Here is a 20964-nt window from a genome sequence, read left to right as displayed (position 1 = left end):
TAGAGGTGTGTTCCTTCAGGGACCTTGTGAAACAGGGTCTCTCTCTGTTGGCCCAGATTGTCTTCAAGTTCACAGATTCCCTTACATCAGCCTTCACATTGCCCAGCACAACTCTGAAATAGCCTTTTAATTTTCAATTACTTTTTTAACATAAGATTATTAATGAAAATCAATTATATGCTTTGATTCAGCATTAATCTATAATTTCAGAAAACTATATTACCTCATTATGCAAAAAAAAATTGTTTTGCTGATATAAATGAGAGAGACAGTATAGTTTACCAGTCAAGAGCCTAATTGGTTAGCATTAACTGTCTGGGAGCATGAGTGAGTTGTTTACTTCCTGTGCCTCAGTTCCCAGTGTCTTCACATGAATTTTAGCTGTTGGGTAGGCTGTGTTGTGTGTGTCGTGACTAGAGGTTGACTTCAGCCGTCTTTCATTGCTCACCACCTTTTTTCCCCATGAGACAAGTTTCTCATTGAACCTGGAGCTCACCACTGTAGCTGTACTGCTGACCAGCTGACCCGGTGGGATCTACCTATCTTGAGCCCGCCCACCCACAGCACTGGGGACAGAGGCATGTGCCACTTGACATAGCTTTTAATGTGGATTTTTGTCAGCCTTTCAACTTAACATTCTAGTTTTTAAAGATACTTCTTATAGTGTTTATGAAGTCATATTGTTAGTAACCCTTTAACAGGAGAACATGATTTTGTTGAGTATTGGAAGTAAAAATTAACATTTTAAGCACACATTAATTATTTTATATCTCAACGTGTGCGTGCCAGGCACTAGATTGACTTCATAATAATGACTTCTCAGGGTATGTATTTGTGAATGAGCACTGGCCTCCGTATTATAAGGTACTTGGTCTGGCTCTAATTTCTCTGTTGTCTGTGTCGGATAACTAGCTATGTGTATGTACCAAATTACTTAGAGAACACATGCAATCGCAGAGTGAACTTTCGTGTCTGTGCATCTAGAGAATCAGCTGTCTTTGGATGAAATGGCACTGCCCATGACTTTGGTTTTGTTGTTGTTGTTTATTTGTTTAAAGAATGCAGAGGGCTGGAGAGATGGCTCAGTGGTTAAGAGCATTGCCTGCTCTTCCAAAGGTGCTGAGTTCAATTCCCAGCAACCACATGGTGTCTCACAACCATCTGTAATGCGGTCTGGTGCCCTCTTCTGACCTGTAGGCATACATACAGATAGAATACTGTATACATAATAAATAAATTAATAAATAAATAATTTTTTTTTAAGAAAAAAAGAATGCAGACAGAAATAAAGCAGAGATTCCAAATGTTCCCTGCTCTTCAGTCTGAGTTTCAGCCTTTTCCTCCTTGGGTCAGCCCAAAAACAGAGCATGACCAGAGTATAGTGGGAAAGGCTTGGTTTAACTTGATACCTGGCTTTGGTTCCCGTCCAGTAGTCCAGCCTTCCCAGAATGGTGGGAGGACTTGATTGCCTGTTTTGCTATATTAAATAATAAGAAAACACTTTGCTTCACAATTACATGATGTTTAGTTTAGGGTTATCAACTGCAAATCTAGTTTATATTCATGACATTTAATCTTTGTGATGAATTATTATAGCAAAGGAAACAAGAGTTTGACCTCAGAATGTATTATATTCCTTGCTGGTGCTTTACTCTGTGCCTGTCCTCCCTCTATCAGAAAGATAAGTACCCCAAAATAGTTCCCTCAAAATGGAAATGTTGCGTTCTTTTGTATTTTGATAGTGTCTTTAAGAAGTCTTTATTAAATTTAGAAATTGGGTGATATTTCAGTGGATAAAAGCACAGGCCATGAAATCTGGCACCAGAGTTCCGTCATAATTGGCTAACCTGCATGGTAAAAAAGAACCAGTTCCCACAGAATGTTCTATGATCTCTACAAATGTGCCATGGCAGCACACACCCACACTGGATGGATGGGTGGATGGAATGAGTTTTTAGATAGGTAGGTAGGTAGGTAGGTAGATAGATTTTTTTGTTTTGTTTTGTTTTATCTTAATTTATTTGTAAAATGGGCCTGGTGGGTATTTGATGAATCGGGAGCACTATGCACTCTTGATTCTATGGTAGGTATTTAACATGACAGTTCAGTCCCAGATTTGGGTATTTATTAAATAAATGAAAGAGATCTGTTTTGTGATTCTGTGCATGAGCACATTGATCTTCTTTCCAGGGTCCTGTGATGCCAGGGAGTCATTCGGTGGAGAGGTTTGTCATAGAGGAGAACCTTCACTGCATCATAAAATCCTACTGGAAGGAAAGGAAAACTTGGTGAGAGTCTCTCCATGGTCCTTTTAAAGGGGGTCGGAAACCATTTTGATGATTTTATAAGAACAATAAAAATCTGTTGGGAGTGTGTAAGGCTGAAGAGATAGATAGCCTAGCAAGCATGAGGACCAGTGTTTGGGTGCCCAGCACCCATGGAACAGTTGGCACTCATCTGTATCTCAGTTCTGGAGACACCGAAACAGGAGTATCCCTAGGGATCGCTGTCCATCCAGTCAAGCCAACCCGTGAGCCCCAGGTGTTTTGTTTGTTTGGAGTATTCTTTATGTGTATGGGTATTTTTCCTGCATGTATCTCAATCTGGTGCCCTCAAAGGCCAGGAAATGGCTTTGAGTCGCCTAGAAATGGGGTTCCAGACAGCTGTGAGCTGCCATGTGGGTGCTGGGAATTGAAGCTGAGTCCTCTGCAAGAGCAGCCAGTGCTCTTAGACTGCTGAGCCATCTCTCTAGTCCCTAAACCCCAGTTTTAATGAGAGGCCTTATATTAGAAGTGACTGAAGACACTCAGCACTGACCTCTGGACCTCTGACTTCCACATTCCTGTTCAGCCCACACAGGTACATACATTCCAAATATGCTAACGTGAAACAGTAGGCTGGTTTTAGTTTGGATGTATGGAAATTAAAGCTTACTAATGTTTTTTTTTCTGTTTTCTAACATTTAGAAACCTAGGTATTAATACATTTTCATACAGCTAGAAAGTTTTGGCTTCGGTTTTGAGAAGTGTTGTCTTTAGGAGTGGACCACCTGTAAGAATGTGCTGAGTTAGATCTGCAGGTGCTGGTATTATTACTTTTCCTTTTTGTGTGGAAGACAAACAATTTATAACATGTTAATAAATAACCTAACACTAGAACATTACTGCAAGTTCTTTTTTGGCTAAGCTCACTGCATTTGAAGCTGTTGGGTTTTGTGTGTGTCTTTGTACACTTGCTAGCTAACTGGACTCACACTTCTTACAGTGCTGCACAGCTGGTGAGCTACCCAGGGAAGAACAAGATCCCCTTGAACTACCACATAGTTGAGGTATGCATTCCATGTGGTGCTAACTGGTTTTCCCAGTCTGTCTGAGGACTGTACGGGGCCTCCTGGCTTTGTTTACCTGTGCTCTCCTTGCTGCTTACCAGGCTCTGAGAATGAAGAGAAAACCAAGGAAATTGCCAGTTTTGGTTCTCAGTCTTGCTAGTAAAAGGAAGAAAGGAGATTGAAACTCAGAGCCTTTACCTGTTGAGTCATCTTGTTGGCCTCACCTGCCTCTTCTCTCTCTCTCTTTCTCTCTTTCTCTCTCCCCCCGCTCTGTCTCTTCCTCCCCCCCCCCATCACCTCTTTTAAGTGGCATGTGTCTTTAACCCCAACACTCGGGAGGCAGAGGCAGGCAGATCTCTGAGTTTGAGGTCAGCCTGGTCTACAAAAGTTCTAGGACTGTTACACAAAGAAACACTGTTGTGGAAAATGGGAGTGGGGTGGGGGAGGTATAAAAAGACTAGATGTCACCATATCAGCCAACTCTTCCTGATTTGCTGGGACTCCAGGCATGTGCTATCATGGCTCTAAGTCATATTTTTAAATATGAAAAAAAAAAATACAGAATTCCTGAGACTAGGGCTTTAGACTTTGAGGAAGGGGTAAGAAATAGCATGTCAAAAAGATCTGGGGTCTTTTGTGAGTAGCCACGTAGAATACTCAGCTGTCTCAATCCTTGATCCACTAAGAGTTCTCAGTACCCACAGGAATGCAGCTCTATCATCCTTTGATATAGACTTCAAAGGATAGATTATTTTTGCACATTTGTCTCGGCAGTGTGGGTCATAGCAGCCTTCACCTAGCGGACACTTGATATAGAAAAGGGGGGTGCTCATTATGCTGTTGAGCTGTAGATGTCTGAAAGCATAATAACTGTTAAGGATAAAGGTAATTCGTTCTCCATTGCAGGTGCCATGGACTTAGGGTTAGGTTGTAACGTGTGGATCTCTCTTACCTTATGTTTCCAGGTGATCTTTGCAGAGCTGTTTCAGCTCCCAGCGCCCCCTCACATCGATGTGATGTACACTACACTGCTCATCGAGCTGTGCAAGCTTCAGCCAGGCTCTTTGCCCCAAGTTGTATCCTTTCATGTTTTCAAATGTTTACCCCTTGGCTGTGCTTTTTAAAAGATGACATTCTGGAGCTATCTTTTCTCAATTTCCTGTGCTTTGGGTTTTAGGGATAATGGAAAATAAGACCAGACAAAATACATGCTTATGAAGTTGACATGCATCATCTCCCCCTGCTTAAAATAGAACGTGGTGCTATGGCATACACGCTCCTTTGTCCTCCCGGCAGGATCCCTCTGCTTTCATGCCATACTAATAGTGCTGGTATTACCTCCCATTCCCTTGACTTGTGTTTGTTTCCTGAGATAGGGTCATACTCTGTAGCCTGGATGCCTCGGCCTCCAAAGTGATGGGATTATAGGTTTGAGGCCATATCCAGCTATTCCTTTGCCATTTTGTTTTTTGAGACAGGGTTTGAGCTGGCCTGGAACTCACTCTGTGGACCAGACTGGCCTTGAACTCACAGAGATCTGCCTGCCTCTGCCTCACAATTAAAGATGTGTGCCACCAGTGCCTGGCTCCTTTGCCTTTTAAAATAACAGTTTTTTGAAGAAAATTACATTCTGCCTTTTCAGGACTTCAGGTCTTCTATAAGCCCATTAGATAAGTGCCATTGATTGTATTATTTAAATAAATAGTTCCTTATCTGTAGCGTGTGTGCGCGCACATGCATGCATGTGTGTTGTGCTACTTCCATGAGTTACTAGGAGTGATGTTAGTTCCCATTATACCTGTGGGTTTGCTCATTTCTCTAGTTCCATCAGTTTTGCTTTGTCAATATTTGGTACAAATTTGGTCAATTTGTTTTGCCCTTGGTGAAGTAAGTTTTTTACCACTCTGGAGTGGTTCTACCTTATGTTGCATTGCGTTTGTCTTAAAAGGCCTTATTTTTTGTTTATTTTTGTTCTTTTTTTTAAATATATGTATGTGTGTGTTTTGTTCTTTGGTTTTTGTTTTGGATTTTTTGTTTGTTTGGTTGGTTGGTTTTTTGAGACAGAGTTTCTCTGTGTAACAGCTTTGGCTGTCCTGGAACTAGGCTGGCCTCAAACTCACAAGAGATCCACCTGCCTCTGCCTCCCAAGTTCTGGGATTAAAGGCATGTGCCACCGCTGTCCAGATAGATAATTTTTCATCAAAAATTTTTCATGCAGTATATTTTGATTATATTCTGTCCTCTTCCCCAATTTTTCCCAGATCCTAACCACTCAACTCACTGTCTCTTAAAACAAAAACAAGGAAAAAAAATGAAAATTGGGAGGGGAAAAGAAAATATTAAAACAAAACACACACATACACAAGCATGGAGTTTGTTTCATGTTAGCCAGCTCGTGCACATGGCCTGCCCTGGAGTCTGGTTGATAACCCAGTGATACTCCACTGGAGACAGCTGCTTTTCCCAGCAGGTATCAATTGCAGAGAGTCTTGGCTAGGGTCAGCTCTGTGTCCACTTGCCCTCCTCATGCTGGGATTTTGTCTGACCTGAACTGGGCACGCCTTGTGCATGCTGTCTTGTGCAGCTCTGGGAGCTCCTGTGTCTCAGCCCTGCGCTGTCTGGAAGATTCTGCTGTCCTTGGAGTCATCCCCACCTCTGTCTCTTCAGTCTCTCCACCTCCTTCCTCTTCCACGTGATCCATGGTGCTACTGGATTGTTAACAATAAGCATCAACGGCTTTCTTTAGCTAAGATAACTCTCCTTACAGCTTGCTGTATCCTTCCATTCCTGTGTGTCTTGTAAACCACTGCACTTCTCTCCAGTCTGACAGTGTCATTTGATCGCACACTATTTCTCATGCCCATTTTATTTTTCTTACTGTCTGATTCTTAGATTATAAAGTGTTTTAGTTGTTACTACATTTTGTCCCCTCCTCATGTATGTTTGTGCACACACGCATAACAGACATATCTTTCTCCTCGGTTCTGGCCTTCCTTTCCGATAATAAAAAGATCAGAAAACCCCTTCTAGTATGCTTATTTTATCTTTTTTGCATTTGAAAGAAAAAAATATGCATAATATCCATTTAGATGTATCTGTCCCTATCATTCTTGGTGTCCATTTCTTTTTGTATGTCCCGAGCATCCATCTCTAATTATTTCCTATGAAATTTTCTTTGAAGGTGGTTTCTTCCTGGTGGTTGCTACAGTTTTTAGAAAATGTTTTATTTTTGTATTTGTGTTTTGTTTGTTTTGTGGTAATGTTGGTTTTTGGTATGAGGTTTTAGAGAGAACTGGGCACAATGTTTATAAATTTTATTTATAATATTTTGAAACCAGAAGTAACCTGAATCTCCAACAACACATGGATAAACAGTTTGTTTCTTGTAATGATAATATTCAACAAAGAGAACTTGTTTTTATTACAGTGACAGCATGAGTTGAAAAATAATTTATGCTGAAGGAAAGATAACAGATTCACGGGTCTTGATACTGTTTTTGTAAAATTCTAGAAAAATGTGAAAATCCTTTAATGACAAGAGACCATTAGATGCTTGAGGGGAGAGGTCTAGAATGACTGAGGAAGGACTGAATTAGAGAAGTCTGGGGAAATTGTAGAGGTGATGAAAATAGTAGCTGATTTCACAGAGGTGGATACAGCCAGATTTATTGCATGTCGTGGACAGTTTCAGTTCAGAACTCAGGGAACAGATGAGCGGTGTGAAAGGATGAGAGGCACATGAAGTTGTTGGTGATTCAGACCGGGAGGACACGGTTTGTTTTCATGTCACCGCGTACTCTAAAGGAGAGTGGAAGGACTTTTCCTTATCTTCAATCCACAGCTTGCACAGGCGACTGAGATGCTGTATATGCGTCTGGACACGATGAGTACTACATGTGTAGACAGGTACAGCATTGGTTTGCTTACTTCTGTACTGTTATGTTAGCACCCTCAAGAGTTTATCAGAAGGCTGTCTTAAGGGTTCCCAAATTGTTCCCTGTTTTCCAAACCCCTTTGTGTGACAGCTTGCTTGTTAGAACACCATGGCTTCTAGTCTGTTTCAGCCTCTGATGATGCCCGTTCTTGCTTCTCTTTAATTCCAATTCTTACTTGAGCACGTGAAGCTTAGGCATCATTTAACTTTCCCTACTTAATTGCATATGTAAGTCTTTAAGATAAGCTTACTTTGAATGATAAATTTAATACTATATTTATTATATATAAACACTTATAGATTATCTGTTTTGAAAATAATTCCAGAGGAGTATCTTCAAACCTGCAGCTGTAAGACTCCATTTATTTTAAATAAATGTATAAAACCTGTCTTGGATTGTTACAGCGTGGTCATTTCATTCTCACTGTTTTTTTTTGGGAAAGTCTGTGTGACTGCCAGCTGGTTCTTTTTTTCTTCTGTCCATTTCCCAAATCAGATTGGAAGAAGAATTGAACAGTTGTCCAATTTCCATATCTTTTACCCAAATTCTTTATTAAAATTGGGACTCTGTCAGTGACCCTGAAAATTTCAAGTGATTGAAGTCAGATTTTTTGATGGAAGTGCTTTAAGAAAGTGTCTTCCAGTGTCTCTGCTCTAGTAGAGTATCAATTCTGTAAACATTTTGAGTACTCTTATGACCTTCACAGCACTATTTAACACAATAAGATCTCTCTTGACTAGAGAACTAAGTTTTTTTTGTTTTTTTTGTTTTTTTTTAGTTTTTTTTCGAGACAGGGTTTCTCTGTGGTTTTGGAGCCTGTCCTGGAACTAGCTCTTGTAGACCAGGCTGGTCTCGAACTCAGAGATCCACCTGCCTCTGCCTCCCGAGTGCTGGGATTAAAGGCGTGCGCCACCACCGCCCGGCACTAAGTATATTTTTAAGCAGGACTTAATGCATATAGACTGTCATGAAAAGGTTGTAGTGGGTGTGGAGGGCTGGCTCAGCAGTTACGGCGCTTGCTGCTCTTACAGAGGACCCGAGTTTGGTTCTCGGCTCCTACCCACTTCAGGCAGCTTTATAACCATCTCCAGAGGATCCACCACACTCTGGCCTCTGCCACTGTATACATTTGCACATATAACATAAACACAAAGTTTTTTAAAAGGTCATAATATAAATGTAAGAAGCTAAGTGCTGGATTGAAGGCTCAGTGGTTAAGAGCACTGACTGCTCTCCCAGGAACCCAGGTTCAGTTCCCAACAACATATGACAGGCTTACTTTGGTTCTGCTATTTGTAAATTATTTAAAACATTTGTCTACATTTTTTACTGCTTCCATTTCATCAACAGTTATAGGAGAAAAAAATAATATACTCCTTCGTAGCTGTGAGAATCATTTATATTTTGCACAAAGTATGAGCTTAAATCATGTCTGTTGTCTAACAAGAATAAAAGGATGCACCGTCATGTGAACTGAGATAGCTGGGGACTGTAAGACAGCGAGTTAGAGTCTTTGCTGAGAAAACAGTCAAAGAGCCGCAGGTAGCGAGTGGGGTGTAAAAGACAAGGTTTAGCCACATAAATTGCTGGTCTAAATTGCATTCTTCCTTTCTCTTCTCCCCTGCCCCACTCCCCAATGTAGGTTTATTAATTGGTTTTCTCATCATCTAAGTAACTTCCAGTTCCGTTGGAGCTGGGAAGATTGGTAAGTGTAATGTTTTATTCTACCTTATTCAGAAACTTACATTAGAGATCTCTAAGTCTGTAAAGTGCTTGCCACAGAGCCCATGTTTAAAAGGCTGCTATCGAGTCCTGCATGGTGGTACGCTCCTTTAAGCCCAGCACTCAGAAGGCAGAGGCAGATCAATCTTTTGTGAGTTCAAGGCCAGCCTGGTCTATGTAGTAAGTTCCAGACCAGCCAGCACTACACAGTGAAATCCTGTTTTTTTGTTGTTTGTTTGTTTGTTTGTTTGTTTAAAAAAATAAAGCCAGGCATGGAGGCATGGGCTTCTATTCCCAGCACTGGGAACATAGAGGTCGGCAGATCCCTGAAGCTCACTGACTAAGCCAGCCTAGTGAGAAACCAAAGTAAGCACACCAGGAGAACAGCACATGAATATACACATACACAAAAGAACCTTCCTATTTAAAACTCACTTTAAGATAGTCTATTGTGCTGGGCAGTGGTGGCACACACCTTTAATCTCAGCACTTGGGAGGTGGAGGCAGGTGGATCTCTGAGTTTGAGACCTGTCTGTCTACAAAGCAAGTTCTAGAACAGCCAGGGCTGTTACACAGAGAAACCCTGTCTTGGGGGTAAAAAAAATTATGTGTGTGTGTATGTGTGTGTGTATATATATATACTTAAAAAAACCACATTTCCTCCTCAGGTCTGATTGTCTCACTCAGGATCTCGAAAGTCCCAAACCAAAGTTTGTAAGAGAAGTTCTAGAAAAATGCATGAGGTAAATAAGCCTCTGTACTTCCTCCTTGATTTAGGTCTCTCTGCTTCTCCTGAGGAGACGGCTTGAACTGGTCAGCATCTGATTCTCTCGCCTTTGCATCTGTGATGCATGTCCACAGTATTCTTTGTTAAATCCTGGTCTTTGTCCATCTTCCACCTCACATTCTAGTTAGGATTTGGGCTGCAATTAATCAGCTGTACCATTGGATTTTATGTGAATTAAGCCAAAAGATAGTTTTAATATCCCCCAACATTTATGAGAATTTTCTCATTTTCTAAGCTTGTATTTTTGTCTAATTTGTGTTTTCTTAGTCCTCCTCTAGAATCTTCTATTTAAAAAGCCTTAGTTTATAAAAATAGAATATGTTTTGGGGGAACTGTGATCTGAGCTTTTAATGTGTATTTTTTGAGGGATAAGTAGGTTTAGGCCTTTGGAAAGACACAAATTACATTTATCTCTAAATACTTTTCTCTCTGTGTTACATCCAACCCAACATTGTTTTTAGCCATCCCTTATCTATAACATGATGTATAAACGCTTTGTCAGGTGGTAAGAAACTTGGCTCTTCCTTTCTTTGGTGCATCACAACCAGCCTCCCAGCCATGCCAGCCTTACCCCTCCACCCAGCCCTTCACCACCCGACTAGGGGATGCCCCAGCCTACACCTCAATGCAAAGTCAGTGCATTTTGAGGCAGGCTGGGTTTACTTGTGCTTACTTACTCAAAGGCCTGGAGGACTTTGTCCCCGTTTGCTTCTTGGTTGTCCACTGAGTTTGGGATTTTGGATCCTGGCTCTCTGGACAAGTTGAGTATTACCGAAGACTAAAACATGAGACCTTTTCTGAGGCTCTTATTTGTGTTGTAGGTTGTCTTACCATCAACATATATTAGATATTGTTCCTCCCACCTTCTCAGCTCTGTGTCCTGCAAACCCAACCTGCATTTACAAGTATGGAGATGAAAGTAGCAGTAAGTAATGAAACGACTTGAAATCTCTCCTTAAAAAGTACTGGTCCATGATGCTCTGAAGCCAGTTAGTTATAGGAGGAAAAATCAACTTTTTCTTAGAATTGAATTTATTTGCAAAGTGACCCACCATTAGTCACTAGATTAAGGGTTTTGTTGTTATCTCATTAGTAGTTATTAACTTATAGCGTTTTTCTATTTATATTGTTTACATTGTTTTATATATGACATTTTAATATGGTACAAAAAATAGTAAGATGAATTTATATCTGGAATGTACTGAAACTGAAAGTGTATATTTGTTACGATGGAGACTTCTTGAATTGGTTATCATCTTGTCTTAGTTAGGGTTACTGTTGCTATGATGGAACACCACGACCAAAAGCAAGTTGAGAAGGAAAGTGTATATTTGGCTTATATTTCCATATCACTGCTCATCATTGAAGAAAGTCAAGGCAGGAGCTCAGGCAGACCAGGAACCTGGAGGCAGGAGCTGATGCAGAGGCCATAGAGGAATGCTGCCTACTGGCTTGCTACAGATGGATCTTATGAAGCGTTTTCTCAGTTGAGGTTCCCTCCTTTAAGATAACTAGCTTGTGTCAAGTTGACATGAGACTAGCTGGGAGCACATGGCAGTCTGATTCTAAAAGTAAATTTGCAAACATGACTTTTACCACTTGCACTTTGAATCAGAGGTGCTGGAGTTGCTGTGGTCTTTCTGCTTTGCATAGTTTATGCTTTGTGAAGGCAGTATGTGCAGTGGTGGCCAGTGGTACCAAGGTAGATGTCGGTTATCCCGCTGTGTTGTTGCGATTGCACTGAATGTTGTAGTTCATTCATGAGCCTCATGGTTTGTGCTGCAAGGAAGTTCTCTGTGTCTGAAAACTCTGTTCTTCCTTACTTTGTGCAATTATATTACCTCAATATAGAAAGCTCTTTAATCTCTAGTTCCTGTTTCTTCCTTAGGTCTGGCCCAAGCTTGTTATTTGTAAAATAATTTTAATCTTTAGTTAACCTATTTCATAAAAATGCTTTTTGTCTACTTCTGAAGTAAATTTCCTGGTGACAAAGAGTTCTTATTTTCTTGGTGTTTTTTGTTATTTTTTTATTTTTTGGTTTGTTTGGTTTTCATAGAATTTTCTTCCACTTTCAGGGACAGGCTCACAACAGGTGTTAGCTGAGTCTTTGTTGTGACCTGTTGCAATAGACATCAGTCATTACAGGTCTTCATGTTGTCTTCATTGTCTGCACTGAAAGTAGATTTCCTGTTACTTTGATGATGCCTTCACTCTTAACATAACTTCTATACCATGAGCACACACTCACAAAACCCTAACAGTAAGCACAGAGCCTCTTAGTCTAGATAGAAAAAAAACTAACAAAATATTGAATTGGGTGAAGCTTTCATATATAGTATCATAAATGGTTTAAATGCTGATCTTAGCTGAGGGGTGTTATATTTTAAAGTCTGCTACTAGCTGCTCACAGAGCCAGCTTGATCTACCTTCCCCTCTGCTTTGTATCTAGATTCTCTTCCTGGACATTCCGTGGCACTCTGTTTATCTGTTGCTTTTAAAAGTAAGGCAACTAATGATGAAATCTTCAGCATTCTGAAGGACGTACCAAATCCTAACCAGGATGATGATAACGGTAAGAAACTTACTTCTTCAGCCTAGGCACATAGGCCACATTAAAGCATCCACAGCTCTGATGAAACATGAGCTCTATCAAATCCTGTCGATCTGCTGCTCTTAGGACCTGCATATTCACCCCCTTACCGAAGAGGCCCTAAAATCCCTGTGAAGTTATATTAAGAATATAAACCATCCTGGATGTGGTAGTCCAGGCCTTTTATCCCAGCTCTTGGGAGACAGAGGCAGGTGGATCCCTTTGAGTTAAGGCCAGCCTAGATTACATAATGAATTTCAAGTCAGCCAGAACTACATAATGAGGGCTTGTCTCAGAAACAAGCAACAGTTAACAAAAAAAAAAAAAAAAAAAAATGTCCTACATACAAAGTAAATCACACATTACTTATTCAAGGATTTTTTTTTAATGTTTATGCTTTTAGTATATATTTGGATTGCTGAATGGGAAATCTTAGTGTGTTAGATATTTTTGAGATAATTGATGTTTTCTCTAAATTATGAACTACTACAGTACTAATAATACCTAATCTTTACTTAGTTAGCTTTGTTGTATTTTCCTGGTATGAATGAGGAAATTGGCAGAGTTGTACTGATAAGAGGAGATGAGAAGTCTGCAGAGCCATCTGGTTGGGGAGCACACCTAGGTGTCAGCTAGCCATGATAATACTAAATTTAGACTCTGGCAGATACCTTAATATAGTGGTTAAAAGGTTTGCTGCTTTAATTAATATTTGACACCTTCTAGACAGAATATAAAGGAGGCGATATATGGGATTTTTTTTTTTTTTTTTAAGGAAATGGGTCTTACACCAGGCATGGTGGTGAAAACCTGATAATCCAGGCAGTTTGAGATCTGGTCTGTGTATCAAGTCCCAGGCTAACCACAAGTACATAGTAAGATCCTGTCATAAATTTTAAAAAGCAAAAAAACTAAAACACTGAATTTTATAGAAGAATTGAGAAAATTACTCCAAAAAAGAGAGAATTAAGGGTTTGCTTTCTCGATGGTGGATTGAGATGAGGTCTCATTATGTAGTTTTGGCTGTCCCAGCCTAGTTTTATATTTTGAGTAGACTTTGATTATTTACTTTTACTGACAGATTATTATATGAATGTCTTAAGAGCACACTATCTGCTTAGCGTCCCTGGGTTTGACACCAAGAAATTACTGTACTTAATGTTTATTTCGTACTGTAAATGTTTTCAGATGAAGGCTTCAGTTTTAACCCATTGAAGATAGAGGTCTTTGTGCAGACTCTGCTGCACTTGGCAGCCAAATCCTTCAGTCACTCCTTCAGTGCTCTTGCAAAGTAAGTATGTGCATTTGAATACCAATGCTGTAGTAATTTTTGCCTAAAATTGTTAAATATGAAGATCTTACTACATAATTTGATAGCATGAGATTCGGTTTGTGGTGGCCAGAATGCTCCCCATGGTTGAGTATACAGTGTAGATGTGCGTGTGGCAGGTGAGCTAGTACAGTCATTCACACGGGCAGAGAGGTGGGCAGAGAGATCCAGCCTGTCTGTCTTTCCAAAGAGATAGAGCAGAAATGAAAGCCCACCCCAAGGTTGGCCTCTAAAGAGAGAGCAGATGTGGTAAGCATCCAGAGTAAAAGAGAGTGCTCTCACAAGTTGGTGGCAGCTTCTTTGCAGGCCAAAGTCTAATGCTTTTATGTATTTAGGGATTACTTTGGTTATCTTGCATTTGCATATTGTGTTTTTAAATTGAGTAAGATTAAAGGGACTTTGAAAAGGCTTTTGTGTAATTACATGTCGTATTTTTACCTTCGTCTAAAGGTTTCATGAAGTCTTCAAAACTCTCGCAGAAAGTGATGAGGGGAAGTTACATGTGCTGAGAGTTATGTTTGAAGTTTGGAGGAATCATCCACAGGTAACAACTATTTATTTAGACATAGTGAGTGTCGGGGGAGCCTGCTTGTTCATTTCCTGGACACCCAGACCCAAAATAAGCACACAGAAACTGTATTAATTAAAATACTGCTTGGCCTATTAGCTTATGCATGTTTCCAGCTGGCTGTTCATCTTAAATTAGCCCATTTCTATTATTTTATATTTTACTATGAGGTTGGCCTACAGACAAGGTTCCAGCTAGCAGCTGTGTCTTTCTCCTCTGGCAGCTTCATGGCCTCTCTGACCCTCCCTGCTTTCTCCCAGCATTCAGTTTAGTTTTCCCTCCTAGCTCTATTCTGTCCTATCATATGCCAAAGTGGCTTCTTTATTCATTAACCAGCAATAGCAATACATATACAGAAGGACTTCCCACACCATGTCCTGGCTATGTAGGTGTGCAGATTAGAAATTAAGTATATTTGAATCCGCCAGTAGAATGGTTATTAATTCCATAAACTCTGTGTTGTAGAAATAATCGATACCTTCTTTGTGATAAATTCTTAAATTATATTGATGACTGGGAGTACATGGGAAAGCCACAGAGCTTGTGTGAAGTCAGATGACAAATTTAGGCCAGTTCTCTCTTCTTCTGCCCAGTGGGTCCTGGGTATTGAACTTGTGTTGTCAAGCTGAGCATCAAATGTCTTATCCAACTGAACCATCTCATCAGCCCTTGCTAATGTTCTTCATACGGCATTGTGGTTGGTTTGTGCTGCTGCTGGACAGCAGTATTTTGTAGAAAGTAGTTATGTTTATCCATCTCTATAAACAAGACCCATAAGATGCTGTTTTTCAGCTGGAGATTTCAATTGAAATTATACACACACATATTTTATAGAAGTATTATCAAGTAAAATTTCCCAAATATTAAGTGCTATTAAATTCCAGAGTTTCTTTTCATGCAATCTTTATTGTTAACACAGTATTTCTTACAGTATTTAGAGCCTAGCAAAGAGCAAACTAAGTCTAAAGACTGACTAGTTAAATCAGGAGTGGTGGCACATCCCTGTAATTGCAGCACTTGGGAGGAAATGGTATAAAAAAAAAAAATCAGGAGTTCAAGGCCCCCTTTAGCTATATGAGACTCTCCTAGAAGAAAAAATAAAAATGAAGACCTATTGCTTAAACTGGTCAGTTCCATCGCCATTGAAATCAGATTTTATAGCCCTGCTAACTTATTTTCATCGCGTTGTCGTTTTGCCCACTTGTCAGTCAAGCTTGACCCTGTCTCTGTTTCCATTGTAGATGATTGCTGTCCTGGTTGATAAGATGATTCGCACGCAGATTGTTGACTGTGCAGCAGTAGCAAACTGGATCTTCTCATCGGAGCTGTCTCGTGACTTCACAAGGTTTGAACCAGAATTTAGAGTGCGTGTGACCTGTGTGAAGTAGTTCATATCACCTGGTAACATTTTTATGAAGTTACACAGGTTTTAAAGATGATCAGAACCAGGACAGCCAAGATTGACATGCAATGAAAGCAAATGAGATCAAATTAAACTCTATGACAGCCCTTTAACTTCGCCACTATACCTGTTACTGCCAGCACACACTGGTCCGAAATATACTGAGTCCTGAGGTGACAGGTGTGTTCAGAAGTTTTAACAGGGCCAACAAGATTGCTCAGTGGGTCGTGGAGCTTCCTGTCAGGCTTAGTGAGCTGAGTTTCCTGGTTTGATCCTCAGAACCCACCTGGTGGAAGGAGAAAACCAACTCTATGTTTTAAGGGCTAAACAAGTACTGGTGTGGTACTGCCTTCTGAGAGCCCACCTGAGTCAGGTGAATGGAGCTAGACGCTCTCAAAACTCACAGCAGTGGTGAATAAAGTGTTGCTGGAGAATGCATAACTCTGCCCAGGGAATAGAAGGCCCTGTCAGCCCTTAGGAATGGTAATCTGAAAAACATGTTTTTTTTTTCTCTGTAAGTGTAGCTTAGCATACATTAACCAACTGCTGTATTATGTTCAGGTTGTTTGTTTGGGAAATTTTGCACTCTACAATTCGTAAGATGAACAAACATGTTTTAAAGATCCAGAAAGAGCTCGAAGAAGCTAAAGAGAAACTGGCAAGACAACACAAACGAGTAAGTCGTGTGCTGAATCCTGCGTGGTTAGAGGTTATAACCTAGTCTGCAGGGTAGTGGGAGTCCATGCCTTGACAGTTGTGTGCCGTGGGACTGACGCTGATTACAGAGTTTTCTTCTCTAGTTTACATCTCTACCTTGGCTCCCCAGAAAAGTCTGTGTGTATTTCTGAGTCTGGCACAGAGGGGAAGGGAGACAATCATAGGTGCTATGTGGAGTGGTGGTGCAAGTCAGTTTCAAGTCCCAACTTGTCAGTACTTCTCATGGAAATAAAAATTGTGTTAGAGCCGTAGTTCTCAACCTATGGGTTCAACCACTTTGGAGGTCGAATGTCAGATATTTACCTTATGATCATAACAGTAACAAAATTACAGTATGAAGTAGTAACATAGTAAGTTTATGATTGGGGGATCACAAAATGAGGGACTGAATTAAAGGATCACAGCTTTAGGAAAGTTGAGAAGCACTGGTTTACAGGGAAGCAGTGAGCTGGCTGGATCCTGACTTACATTAGTATTCTCACTAGATGGTGGTGGTGCATGCCTTAATGCCAGCACTTAGGAGGCAGAAGCAAGACAATCTCTGAGTTCGAGGCCAGTACAGCCAGGGCTATACAGAAAAACCTGTTCCAGAAAAATAAATAAATAGATAAGTAAATAAATAAATGATAATAGCGAGTGTTCTCCATTACAGTATTCCCTGGTATTTAGTGTTTCCACCAGAGTAGAAGATAGGGGAGAGATATTAGTAAGTTTAATGACTGTTGCACCTCATAGTCATTACCCACAACTAGTACCACTAAGTTTTCCCAGAGCTAAAACTACAAGAATAAAAGCCCATTAATATAAAACCCTTCCCCAGGGCTAGGGGCATAGCTCAGTGATAAAAATCACTTGCCTAGCATCTCTGAGCTCCCACCCCCAAAACCAGCACTCGAAGGCGGAGGCAGGAAGATCATGCATGATTCAAGGCCAACCCAAGCCACATAGCAAAGCCTGGCATTATAGTCATTCACTGTTCTTGATGGATTCTGAGCATTGGATTGTTACTTTGTAGCGAAGTGAGGACGATGACAGAAGCAGTGACAGGAAAGACGGGGCCCTGGAGGAGCAGATAGAACGACTGCAGGAGAAGGTCGAGTCTGCTCAGAGTGAACAAAAGAACCTTTTCCTCGTCATCTTCCAGGTAAGCCGGCTTGGCGTATGGGATAAAAAAGGAGCCATTCCCTTGGTTTGAAAAGTTGCCATTTTTAATCACAAAAATAGTGAGGACACGGAACTTTGCAGAATAGTGTCACTGCTTGGAGGCTGCAGTGAATCTGTGCTGTCTGCTCGTTGTTTACATATCTGTGTCATTTATCCCTTACGGTTGATGATTTAGGTGACCGCCTTCTTTCCTGTGAACATTTTTGTACATAGGTTGTCATTAACATGCTGTTTTCTTAGAACAGAGGCCAGGATATTTCTAGAAGAAGCTAAAGAATTGTGTGTGTGTGTGTGTGTGTGTTAAGATTTATTTATTATGTATGCAGTGTTCTGCCTGCATGCCAGAAGAGGGCACCAGACCTCCTTATAGATGATTGTGAGACAACTTGTGGTTGCTGGGAATTGAACTCAGGACCTCTGGAAGAACAGCCAGTGTTTTTAACCTTTGAGCCATCTCTCCAACCTGAGGTTAAAGGATTTAACATTAAATCTCTCCTTTGCTAAGTTGACTGTCCTGAAAGTCAGGAGTACACAGCAGTTTGGTGGAGCAACAAGACCATTGAGAACTCTGGGTTTGGATTTGTTCAGCAGTTAAGTTCTCCCTCTAATGCTTCCTCCACTGCCATCCTTTGCAGCGTTTCATCATGATCCTAACTGAGCACTTGGTACGATGTGAAACTGATGGCACCAGCATATTGACCCCGTGGTACAAGAACTGCATAGAGAGGCTGCAGCAGATCTTCCTGCAGGTTTGTCTTCAGTCACACAGGCGTTCTGATTTAAAAAACGCTCAGGAATCTCAGTGGTAAAACACTTGTCTGCCATGAATAAGACCACAAAAAGTCCTCATAAAGTATATCAGGAGGGAGGGTATGAGGTTATGTAGTTCCTATAGGCCCTTTAGTTTATGTCCATTTGTTGACACTACTGTTCATCAGAATATTTAGACAAATTGGTTTTATATCACTCATACTCTGGGTTGCCATTTTCCGTGGTAGGGAGCCCAGCATAGCTGTAATCTAAAATGTAAGAGGGGATTAGTTTCATAAAGGTATTTTAACATCTTAAATTCCCATAGTAAACATGTCCACAGGAGCAAGGTAAACCCCTGGGGTCTCTGGACACAGAGTACCAACATCTGCTTCCAGACATTGATGTGTAGCGGTGTTAGCTTCATTTTTTCCTCTTCAAGGCATTAACTCCCTAAGTTCTCCTTTGTTCTAGGAAAGTGACCAGTTCTAAAGTAATCATTCTAAAGTTCTATTCTTTAAGCCTCTAAATAGTAATTCTCTCCCAGGCACTTGTAGTGACTAGCCAGTTCAAAAGCTAACCGAGAGCCCCTAGTCCTCTAGAAATTTTTGAGTGCATTTTAGTCTTCAGAGAAAAGGGTCTCGTTTTTTGATCCCTTGGCTCCCTAGTCAGGCTGCTTTTCAGAAAGCTGTGATGTATTGTGTCCTGACTTTCAGGACGCCCTCTGAAATTGTCTGCGGCTTCCTGCCGTGCCTTGCATCAAGGATCCCATAGGAAGGCTGTTAAAACTGGGTTTGGTTTTACATCATTGTTCATCCCTCTGCTCCTTTCCCTGCCTGCTCTCTCAAATCTTCTCTGGAGATGTTCGCCCTGTTTTTTGTCCCTCCTCAGCATGGGTGGGCCATGAGGGAAATGGTCTGCAAGGTTGCTTGCATTTGGTTTCCTGACCCAGTGCTCTTTTCTGTGTCCACAGCATCACCAGATAATCCAGCAGTACATGGTGACCCTGGAGAACTTGCTTTTCACTGCCGAGCTAGACCCTCACATCCTGGCTGTGTTCCAGCAGTTCTGTGCTCTGCAGGCCTAATAGTCATGTTTCTTCCCTTTTTGTTATCTTGAAATAATTTGTCTTATTTTTGATGGTTTGAATGTTTGCTTTCTTGTAGTAGCCTTTCACTTCCTAAGGGAAACGGGGGAGGAGAGCCCAGAGTATGACATTTCCCTTAGTTGCCCTGAAGGGCAAGTGTTGCTTGATGACAGCTATGTTATGGTGGCCGTAACGTTGTATAAATGTGAGACACAGCTTTCCTGTGATGAATTTGATACTTCTTCTTAGGGCACAAAACAGCAGGGTTGAGGTGTGTGCAATGCAAGGTCAGGCTTGCAAAGTAGTGAGTACAACCAACGGACACCAGGGAGCCTAGCTTTTCTCTGCTCCTTAGCAACATGGCTGGAATAAACCTAAGTTCTGTTTTTTAAACTTTGGTATTTCATGATTTATTATCTTAGTCTCTTTTCTTACGGAGATGTCTTAGCCTCTATCTGAAGCTTTCTTGCAATTGTTTTTGAGTAACCATCTTATGACACTACTTGTTAGAAGAAAAAATTATTATTACTAATCCCCAAATTTGCCAAACTAGAAGCCACCCAGCTTCCAGTGATCTCGAGGTACAATTGTAGCATGAATAATAAAAACCCAGAGACAGAAATTGGGGTTCAGCCTGAAGGTCAGAAAAGCAGAACAGCCAGCCCCTAGCTCTTACCTCTCCCTCAGTCTGAAATGGTGATCCTGCCTCCAGGAATCTCAGAATGAGACTGAGAGCCGTCTCCTCCCATCTTATATTCCTCTCTAGGGCTGGGATTAAAGGCTTGCACCACTACCACCAGGTTTCTGTGGCAAACTAGTGTGGCTACTGGTGTGTGTCACCACTGCCTGGTCTGTAAGGCTGGTAGGTGCAGTTGTTTTACTCTCTGAACTTCAGGCAAGCTTTATTTATTAAAATACAAATAAAATATCACTACAATGGTGATGGCAGCAGTTTTTCCGCCTCTCAGGTGATTGCAAATTTGGCAGCCATTGTGGAAAAGTATCTGGTCATGCCCTGCCCTCCAACAAGGATTTGTCTAAGATCCCGGAATGTCACAAACTGATGTGCAGCAAGCGATAAATGAGCTGAGATGGACTTGGAATTCATTGTGGCTTGGGGCTTGTCTCTGGGTTCTGAGGCAGATAATTGTTCCCTGAGCCTATTGAAGCTTGAGTGAAATGAGTGTTTTGTAAGATAATGCATTTCCTAACATTCCAAATTTCTAGGATTTTTAAACTTCTCATTAAACCTTAGAAAAATCTGCTAATAATGATATAATTACTAGTAGTAATTTTGTGCATTTGTTATTTTTGTATATGTTATATTCTAGTAAGAATATGTTACAATTGTCTGTTTGGATATATGGGTCTTTAATTACCATACATTCAGTGGCTGTAGAATACAATGTCTTATTACATGGGAATTCCTAGGCTTTTTAAATACCACATTTAAAGCAGGAGTATCATCTAATCATTTGAATTCAGTAGATCAAGGTTAGATGGCAAGAACTTCAGAAAGATAAAACCTGAGTTCCTGGTTAAATATCCATCCTGTTTACACTGTTGCTCCTTCCCATTTAACAC

General features: G+C 40.7%; 1 protein-coding gene across 1 annotated transcript in view; it reads left to right on the top strand.

Moving 5' to 3' along the window:
• Positions 1-19773, top strand: part of Ncbp1 (nuclear cap binding protein subunit 1) — a 35395-nt gene extending 15622 nt beyond the window's left edge. Inside the window, exons 9-23 of the mRNA XM_050156156.1 lie at positions 2191-2288; positions 3265-3328; positions 4294-4404; positions 7170-7234; positions 8906-8968; positions 9654-9728; positions 10594-10697; positions 12222-12344; positions 13551-13653; positions 14143-14236; positions 15502-15605; positions 16224-16338; positions 17395-17523; positions 18179-18292; positions 19267-19773. Of these exons, the coding sequence (XP_050012113.1) occupies positions 2191-2288; positions 3265-3328; positions 4294-4404; positions 7170-7234; positions 8906-8968; positions 9654-9728; positions 10594-10697; positions 12222-12344; positions 13551-13653; positions 14143-14236; positions 15502-15605; positions 16224-16338; positions 17395-17523; positions 18179-18292; positions 19267-19380 (1476 nt within the window). The 3' untranslated portion in view covers positions 19381-19773. The remainder of the gene's footprint in view (positions 1-2190; positions 2289-3264; positions 3329-4293; positions 4405-7169; positions 7235-8905; positions 8969-9653; positions 9729-10593; positions 10698-12221; positions 12345-13550; positions 13654-14142; positions 14237-15501; positions 15606-16223; positions 16339-17394; positions 17524-18178; positions 18293-19266) is intronic.
• Positions 19774-20964: the final 1191 nt, after the last annotated feature.

The sequence above is a fragment of the Alexandromys fortis genome, unplaced genomic scaffold, assembly GCF_014885135.2.
Source record: "Alexandromys fortis isolate MF-2015 unplaced genomic scaffold, M_Fortis_MF-2015_v1.1 scaffold_92, whole genome shotgun sequence".
Lineage (NCBI taxonomy): Eukaryota > Metazoa > Chordata > Mammalia > Rodentia > Cricetidae > Alexandromys > Alexandromys fortis.
Note: the sequence above shows the minus strand (reverse complement) of the source record. Positions and strands in the feature narration are given on the sequence as shown.